Source organism: Pagrus pagrus (genome assembly GCF_965226575.1).
Source record: "Pagrus pagrus genome assembly, chromosome: 6".
Classification (NCBI taxonomy): Eukaryota; Metazoa; Chordata; class Actinopteri; order Spariformes; family Sparidae; genus Pagrus; species Pagrus pagrus.
Window position 1 is genome coordinate 9,214,450 of NC_140190.1, and position 9,179 is coordinate 9,223,628.

General features: G+C 45.1%; 1 protein-coding gene across 1 annotated transcript; it reads left to right on the forward strand.

The window, feature by feature from the left end:
* Positions 1 to 570: 570 nt before the first annotated feature.
* myoc (myocilin) lies at positions 571 to 8,952 on the forward strand. Its single transcript, XM_084354639.1, has 5 exons — positions 571 to 1,271; positions 4,517 to 4,582; positions 4,661 to 4,753; positions 7,533 to 7,744; positions 7,831 to 8,952. Exons 1-5 carry the CDS (start codon positions 785 to 787, stop codon positions 8,410 to 8,412), a joined length of 1,440 nt encoding a protein of 479 aa, XP_084210765.1. The 5' UTR covers positions 571 to 784; the 3' UTR covers positions 8,413 to 8,952.
* The last annotated feature ends 227 nt before the right edge of the window (positions 8,953 to 9,179 follow it).

Below are 9,179 nucleotides of genomic sequence, written 5' to 3' on the forward strand. Positions count from 1 at the left end.
GGTCAGCGTCAGGTATCTCGGTCATCGATTGACTTGTAACCTCGACCCTTCCTAATGACAACCCTTATCGGTCACTTGTGTCACGTGCCGGCCCCCTGCCAATATGAAAGAGGACACCGGCTCCTCAGGAGGAAATTGTATCCAATGAGGCCCAGCTTCCCCTGCCACGCCGGGGGCCAAACCTCAACCAAATCCCCTCAGACACACAAGACTGTATCACACATATAAAGAGACATTTTCACAGATAAGACTTGAATAAATGACAAAGGAGAGGCTGAATTACACTAATTTAAAAGACAGAACTGCCATGTTGGAGCCTTAAATCTAAAAACAGCCACACAGGAGGACAGACATACTCGAACTTGTGTAAAAATCGGTCTGTTTTTGTCCCCAAAACAAGCAGCATCCCATTACTTTTACTTTTTCCTCCCTCCCTCTTTGCCCCCTCAGTCCTCTCCCTGTCTCCCCTCCCTCCTTTTCACCTCTCCTCTCTATCCCTCCTTCCTTCCCCTCCAGATTGTATAAATATCTGTGAGCTGTTTGGGAGAGCTCAGTGTTACAGACCTGTCCACTGAGCAGAAACAGGGGAGAGCAGAACAAGTGAGGGGAGGAGAGAAGAAGAAAAACAGATACCTGAGAAAAGAAATTCACCAGGAAATTGGGAACTAGTAGATGATTTAAGGAGAACTGATAAAAGAAGACTGGAGAGAAGAAAGAAAGTCATTCTTCAGAGAGAGAATTTCAACTTTAGATCTGTCTGTGTGTAAGGACTCCAGTCTCCAGCATGTTCCTCCTCCTCTCGTTTTGTGTGTCTAGTCTTCTCCTGCATGCTGACGCCCAGGAGCGAGCCTCTCTGTGGAGGGGAAATGACCGGAGTGGACGATGCCAGTACAGCTTCACTGTACCCAGCCCTGTTGAATCCAGCTGTCCTCAGACCGGAGGCCCCGAGATGGAGGGTCTGAAGGCCAGACTCAGCATGCTGGAGGTGCTGGTGGCCCGGCTGACCGGAGGGGAGACCGTGGCCCCTCAAAGAGCTGGAGCCAGAGCTCAGTCTGAGCTCCAGGCGGCGCTGAACAGGGCCACCGGTGAGAGGAACCTGCTGCAGGGGGAGAAGGAGCGTCTGGAGCAGCAGTTGGTGGGGCTGCAGGGCAGGATGGAGGACATGAGGAAGGAGACGGAGAGGCTGAGGAACAGACCCTGTCCTCCGCAGACCCCCGTGGTGCAACCGAGCCCCTCTCTGCAGGGCAGTGGCCTGATGAGACCTACTGGGGGTAAGAGATACACTCAAACCAACACACAGTTTATGACATTTATATAGAATTTTTTTTTTTTTTTTAAATTCAGAATGATCTATTTATGAATTCTCAGAATTTCAGAATTTCCCTAAGATGACCTAATCGCCTGCAGAGTCTGTCTGTTGAAATGTCTATTTGGCAACTCTGGCTGAAGGATAATGGGCTAACTGGAGCAGAGTAGTGATGACACACACAGTAAATGTCATCTATGTATGGAATACCATGCACTTATAGAGTGCATTGCAGGCATAGGGATCTCGTGTGTGTGTGTGTGTGTGTGTGTTTCTTTACACTGAAGCTCATGTTTCTCCTGCACAGATCCCCTTAAAGAAAACAGGAGAATAATGTGTGTGCATCCTCCTAATGACGCATGTGTGTGGTTGATGTTTTGGTCTGCAAAGGTGCTCGGCTCAAGTTTCTCCTCCCCGCTTCCTGCCTGCATTTAGGGGGGTGATGGTGGCAGTTCAGAGAGGGTCGGCTTAGTATTTATGAGCAGGTCCTGCGCTCTTAATGACTGGTGTTTCCCTCTGCATGACGAGCAGGGCGCGAATAGCCTGGCTGGGGAGAAAAGGGCGGGGGGAGGCACTGAAATGTGATGCACTCTCTGGAAGTGGTAGTTCCGTGCCAAGGTCTCATCTCGGGGCTTTTGATGACGCCTGGCGGGTCAGAGTTGGTGAGGTCTCGGGGCCAAGAACACGTCTAGAGGTTAGAGGGCTGCACAGAGCTTGGGAGTTATCGTGGAGCCAGTGGGGTTAAGCTCTGGTATTCTATGTTTGCAGTGGCCAAACATACGTCTAATTAGCCTCCGGGCTCATCTTTTCACCCACCATCCCCCTTTCTTTTCAGTTAAGCCATCCATCGCTCTGTTTACCCTTTCGCCCCTCAGAGTGTATTACTTGTAAAGCCAAGCAGTAAATCCTTTCTCACCATCTCCCCGTCCACCAGACATCCCTACTCCCTCTGCATCAAGAGAGTTTACACGCTCTATCTGCTGGATACTCCAGGTTATCTGCTTAGCTCCTCATGTTTACACCTGCAGCCTGAAATACACAGCGAGGGGCCTCTCAGGGTGAGAGGCAGATGTGGAATAGATCACAGCAAGAGGAAGACAGCAGAGATAAAAATTGAAGCATTTTTCACTTTGACAGGAACATTTTAGCATTTACAACTCAAGCGGTGGTAATGAGCTTCACTAACATTTGCCTCTCAAAATATATGAGCGGATGTTATTTAAGGACTTTAAAAATAGAGCTTCGCATAAAGTTTGCACCAGTAGTGACAACACAAGCCAGCAGGCCTGCATGCTAAAAGTGGCAACGGTTCTTTATAAACGGAGAGCTGGCTTGTGCTCAAAGCAGAAAATGAAAAGGTGTGGGCTGACAACATTCAAGAGCACACAGAACGATATTTTGAAATCACATTTAAAAGTGAAAACTTGCTAAATCTGAGGAATGCAGTTGCAAACTAGCAGTCGTTTCAGTTTCAGGTTATAGTCAATCACAGAGAGGAGCATGTGCATCATTTCTCTCTACAGCCTGACCGATATATCAGTTAGCTGATATTATGGGCCAATATTGGCTCATCATGGATATATCGGTGAATATGTTGTCCAGTATGAAAACTTTTTTAGAGTTTATAAAGCAGAAACGAAAGCTATCATGTGCTGATATATCGACATAGGAATATTGTATTCCCTAATCGATGTCGGCACCAGCCCCAAAAATCAAGTATCTGTCGGGCTACGATTAAGCCCAATACTAAAATGCCTTCACCATGCCTTTCAGATGTTTTCTTTCAATTTCCTGAATATGCAACCAGCAGGAAATGCAGTCACAAATAATGTTCAGTAAACAAGATGCTTCAGTTGGTAAGGGGGCTACATGGCCAGACTGCGGTCAATTTTGAGTAAAATGTTTTTCTTCTGTCAGTTGACTTTACATGGTGCCCTGACTCAGGAATATTGAGGAAAGACAAATGCCCAGATGTTTTGCCAAATATTTCATTACAACAATATGCTTAGCTGAACTTTGTGGAGGGCTGTCTTGATGATCTCCATACGCAGGGGCTGATTAGGCTGCTCTGACTGAGCCTCCTCTGGGAAATTAGACCCATTTGGTCTCTGAGGTTTGTGGTATTCAGCTCAGTGACATCCCAAACAAAGAGGCAGGATATGAGGGCACATGTGGCACACACACACACACACACACACACACACACACACACACACACACACACACACACAAACACAAAGGACACACACAGGTGTAAAGACAGTAGGAGAATGTGGCTGTTTACCTGTGATGATGATGAATGGCTGTGTCCTGTGGGAACAGCCTTGTAGCTGTTCACCCTCAAAACACCAGTGACCTTCGCTGTTTTACAAGCTTGTAAACAGGCTCCACTCTTACCTTTAGCTTTAAACTTCAACACTCAGCAACATTGCCATGTCACTGGTGTTCGTCATCTGCCCCATTACTGACCACCCGCACCTCTTGATCAACACAGAAAATCAACATCAGCTTCCAGATGCTAGCGTTTAATGTTATCTGCATCATTAGGGCTCATTATGCGCCTGAAAGCACGGGACAATGCACGTGCAAGAAACAACAGGCACGTGCTCACATTTGGAAAACAGACACACACACACACATCCATCCTTTCATCCATTTTTATGAAAGCCTATTTGAAAAGCTTGTTTTTCTCTCGTAAACATCAACTTCTATACAGTTTACAGACGCTGTTTGACGTTGACATTGTTTACTTTTCACTGTAATGGTTTCCTGATGGAGGCGAATGGGAAACTAAGGACAGGGTCGGGGGTAAACAGGGATAAATAGAAGAGAAGAGAAGAGAAGAGAAGAGAAGAGAAGAGAAGAAGAAGAAGAAGAAGAAGAAGAAGGCTGATACCTGACAGTGATACAGGGGAGAAAGGGCCAAACGACTGGCTCGAAGTTTGAGGACGTGAAGTTGACATTGCTGGGGCTGGATGGGGTGTCGAGTGTGTCAAGTATGTGTGTTATGGTCGGCCAATCTACCGACTGTCTGACTCCAGAGCAGCTGGGAATCCATTCAGGGGTGTTTGTTTCCTGCTGTCACATTCCCTGCTGTCAGTAGTGCAATAGCCACGTTTGGGTACACAAACTCTCTCTTAACTATTGTACACTACATGTGAAACATGCGACAGAAATCACTAAACTCTATGTGCGTGTGTGTGTGTTTAGGTTCCAGTGCGATGTCTCACCTGATGACCAGGCCCAACAGGCAGGGAGACAGCAGCAGTTTGAGAGGTGGGAATAATTTTCTGCAGAGTCACCTCCACCTCTCTGTGTATTGTTTCACTAAATTTCTCCATCTCTCCCCGACAGACTCAGCGTGGCCGTACAGATCTCCAGGCTTCCAGGAGCTGAAGGCCGAGGTGACGGAGGTACCAGCTCCTGACGGCTCTGAGGAGAACACAGGTCTGTGTTTGAAATATTCTTTGTTTATTTCTGCCTTACAGGACCATCGTTGTTTAGATGGGAACATCTTGTATCAGACTTGTTAAATTCATTACAGTGGACATGAGGTCTGCATTAGTTTTACTGACATTTTTATCTGACACTGCAGAAATCTGGAATCAGGCTGTGCTGCCACACTGCACAATGATAACGAAACTTTGCCAAAAAGTGCCATCATCTTAACATCATGCAAGTCCCTGAGCTGAAAACACACCGGGAGGACATCAGAAAACATTAATCAGATCTAAGTAGAGCCCGACCGATATATCAGTTGACAACTATAAACGGCCGATATTGGCCTATCACAGATATATTGATATCTGCATATATGTCCTTCACTACACACCAATTCATGTTTTGTGTTTTTAGAGATTATAGTGCAGGAAAAGTAGCTTGAGATGTTTAATTATTATTAAATAATTATATTTATATATTAATATATATTTATATATTTTTAATAATGATTAAATATCCAGTAAAGTTTACAGTTTCAGTGCACTATTTTCATTTAGTTCTATAAAGTTTATTGTTAAACTGTAAAATATAATATACTTGTTACAAGTGTTTGATAAACACATTTGGGGGATCATTGCAAAAAAAAAGTTCAGTTCAGTTGAACTCTACTTGTTATTTTGCTCGTACGCACAAGTTAAAGGCACCCTGTGGAGTTTCTGACCACTAGAGGCACTGTGGAGCAATGTTATTACAAGAGCGCCCTGCTATGTTTATATCATGCATACTCCCAAGGACTCACATGCAGGTCCACGAGCGTGCAGACAACGTAAAACACATTCCTGTGGCCAGTTTTATGCTACACTTCTGATCTGCGCAACCACGCACAAAGAAGCATAGCAATAAACTCACGAAGGCAGACAAGAAAAAGACTGCAAGCTAGCTTGCATGGATGTAAAATCTAAAATATTTAAAAAATCAACTTTACTGAAGAAATGAATTCAACATATTTGTCAGGCCCTTAAAGATATAATGTGCAACACTTCCGTATTAAAATTTCCTGAAGGTGGCCAGAAGCCTGCCTTTAACGAACACATTGTCATTAAAGAGCTAAAAAATCCAAAACATATAGGTATAGTCCTTTAAAATCCTATCCTGGCAACTAATACTTGTCTCCTTCTCCCTCCTCCCCTTCTGTCCATCTGACCTGGCAAACATGACACTCAGCCCTCCTGCTGACAACCTCAAAGCAAATACTGCTATTAATACTTCAGCATTTGGGGCGAGAATACCAGAGTCGTGCCAGTCCATAGGTATGAGGCCCCGTTTGAATTTCATGTTTGCCTCGTAAATGTAAAAGGAAATCACCCCTAACGAGGCTGTCACACTATCTTAAACCTTCCCCTGATGGGTTTCCCTAAACCACGCCACAGCTCGCAATGCTGATTGTCTCTGAGCAGGTTTGATTGTTTGGGAGATTGTGAAAATACACGTGTGGTCTACACGTGAGGTCATATAATCTGTGATGAGGCCACGCTGCGGGGAAGCTACATGGTAATAGGTGTATTTATAAGACATATTCCTATCTTACCCTTAATCCGGAGCTACGTCCTGGACCTGAGAGCAAGGGTGTATTTTAGGTAGGGGTAAATATAAAGTCCCGGTAAGACAAGCAGCGGAGAGTTCCTGCCCAGGATGAGTTGCTGCTCTGATGGCGGTGACTCAGATGGAAAGTTGTGGCTAACAGAGATGTCAGGCAGCATCTCTAGACCTACTGTCTGCCTTCATGGTGAGAAATGATGACCTCATCATACCCCTGATCAGCTCTCCAATTACCTTCATCATCCCTCTGTCACTTTTTGACATACTCCTGGGTACAGCAAACCAGGTGTTCTCCCGTAGTAGACTGTTGTGCCACAGCATCAGGAAGTGCCCCGATAGAATCGCACACAACTAGAGAAACCTATCGACAACAGTCAGCATACACCATCTGAGGGTGTAGGATCCAAAGATCTTGCCCGGTTTTTAACATAGACCAATTTGAAAGGTTGGTTACATTTAATAGTCCTGCAGCGTATTCCGAGTACCAGACAGAAACCCCCGTCTTCTAGGATGTTCCTTGTATCAGTCATAGTTTTCCACCAAAGTACCTCTTGTTCTTGCACCTGTTCCCTTCAAGACTCTTGGAACCTTGGTACTATCTAGCCAGCCAGCCTTCGGTTCCATCAGTTTTGAGTGAACCATTGTAAGTCAAGGATGGGGGAGAGGGCGTTGCACAATTGACATGATCAGTACAGTATGACACGCCTTCTTCAGTTTGCATTTCAGGTCAAAGTAAACCTGCTATCTCTCGGTTCCATCAGAGAAACAACTTCTCAGCCCTTTGAGATTGTTAAAGGGCATATTTGTAAGAAAGTTGATTTTTGAGTTTCATTCCCAACTCGGCCACTAAGAACCCAAGCTACATTCCCAACTGGAAGAAGACTCAAAAACAACTTTATGACAAAGTGGACCTTTAAGTCCCCTATTGTGTTCCCAGTATCCACTGGTGAAATCTAGTGCCCTCTTGGGCACCTTCCAATTCATAAAATGTGGTGAAGTGACCTCTCTTCACTATAAATATGTCACGACACACTGGTGCCCCACCACATACAGTTGGTGCCCTTATTATTTTATCAGATGACGGTGACCTTTGTCTTCTTATAATGTGATCCTTATATCAGATAGTGATAGTCTCACAGGTCATTTTATCCTTCCCTCTCACGTTTCCTCTCCTTCGTGCTCACAGGTTGTGGGGAGCTGGTTTCAGTTGGTGAGCCGGTCACGCACAGGAAGGCTGACAACATAGAGGGTAAATATGGTGTTTGGATGCAGGATCCTGAGGCTGCCTCCCTTTATGGACCCAACATGATCTGGCGCATCGACACCATTGGCTCTGACGTCAGGAAGCTGTTTGGATATGAGGACATGGAACAACTCACTAAAGGCTTTCCATCAAAGGTAGGTGTCACATGGGTGACATTCGTTCAAATGAGCCAAAACCTTTAGGTAATTCCTAGTTATTGTCTCATGTTTTCCTTCGACAGGTCCTGTTGCTACCAGAGCAAGTGGAGAGCACTGGTGCCACAGTGTACAGAGGCTCTCTCTATTTTCAGAGACGCCTTAGCCGCACTCTCATCCGCTATGACCTAGCCTCTGAGAGCGTCGCAGCCCGTCGTGAACTCCCCCACGCCGGCTTCCACGGCCAGTTCCCCTACTCCTGGGGAGGCTACACAGACATCGACCTGGCTGTGGATGAGCAGGGGCTGTGGGCTGTATACTCCACCAGCAAAGCCAAGGGAGCCATTGTGATCTCGAAACTGGACCCGAACAGTCTGGAGGTGAAGAAGAGCTGGGAGACCAACATCAGGAAGAGCTCCGTGGCCAACTCCTTCATCATCTGCGGCAAGCTGTACACTGTGGCCAGCTACACAGCTCCTGACACCATCATCAACCACATGTACGACACTGAAACCAGCCAGGGGAAGGCCGTCAGCATCCCCTTCAGGAACAAGCACCGCTACAACAGCATGATTGACTATAACCGGGCTCAGAGGAAGCTGTTTGCTTGGGACAACTACCACATGGTGTCCTATGACATCAAGCTGGGTCGCCAGCAGGCCAATTAAGGCTGCCATCAGTGACTGCTGAAAAGTGACATTTGCTCACCTGTTCCTGCTTCAGAGACACAGAGCTTTAGAGTATAATTTGTGTGGTGGTAGTTGTTATAAAGCCAACACCATCAGATCCATGTGTAGAAGAGCCTAACTACCAAACTCCACAGTGAAATGAAGACGTTTGAGGAACAGTGTCCCCTGCAGGTCTGCCCTCTATTCTTCAGTGGGAGGGCTGTCGCTGTGGCTCGGTCCACAAACGTGTTTTAGAGGAATTATTTTTGTACCGCCTTTAATCAGATGTATGATTTTGTTGTTTTCTTGATGAGCTATATATATATTTGAGGTCTGAAAGATGAAGCATAGTTTATTTTCACAAGCTAAGTTAGATAATTCATGCATACAATTTACAACACAAACTCCTGTGGTACTTCACGATTGAACATCTTTTATCTCTCACTCAGCATTTATTGAATATTGCATGTACTTGTACACTGTAGTCAATTTAATGACATAATGTTCAAAACTGTCATGAAATAAACTTCTTCCTTAACAGTTCATGTGTTTTTTTAATATAATATACTTCAGACAAGTGCTGGAACAAATGACTTTTTAAAGGCAACACATTTGTCAGTGGTGGAAAATAACTAAGTACATTTACTCAAGAACTGTACAGTACTTTTTGCTTTCTACTACATTTACTTGGTAAATTTAGTTACTAATTACTTACATGCTGCATCAGAGTTAGAGTAGCACATTTTTAATGTCGTTAATGTCAACAG

What these genes read in the sequence shown, in the direction of transcription:
- myoc (XM_084354639.1), top strand. Translation starts at nt 785, where the DNA reads ATGTTCCTCCTCCTCTCGTTTTGTGTGTCTAGTCTTCTCCTGCATGCT. An exon ending in CCTGATGAGACCTACTGGGG is followed by an intron (nt 1,272 to 4,516) that starts GTAAGAGATACA and finishes GTGTGTGTTTAG; the next exon opens with GTTCCAGTGCGATGTCTCAC. An exon ending in AGACAGCAGCAGTTTGAGAG is followed by an intron (nt 4,583 to 4,660) that starts GTGGGAATAATT and finishes TCTCCCCGACAG; the next exon opens with ACTCAGCGTGGCCGTACAGA.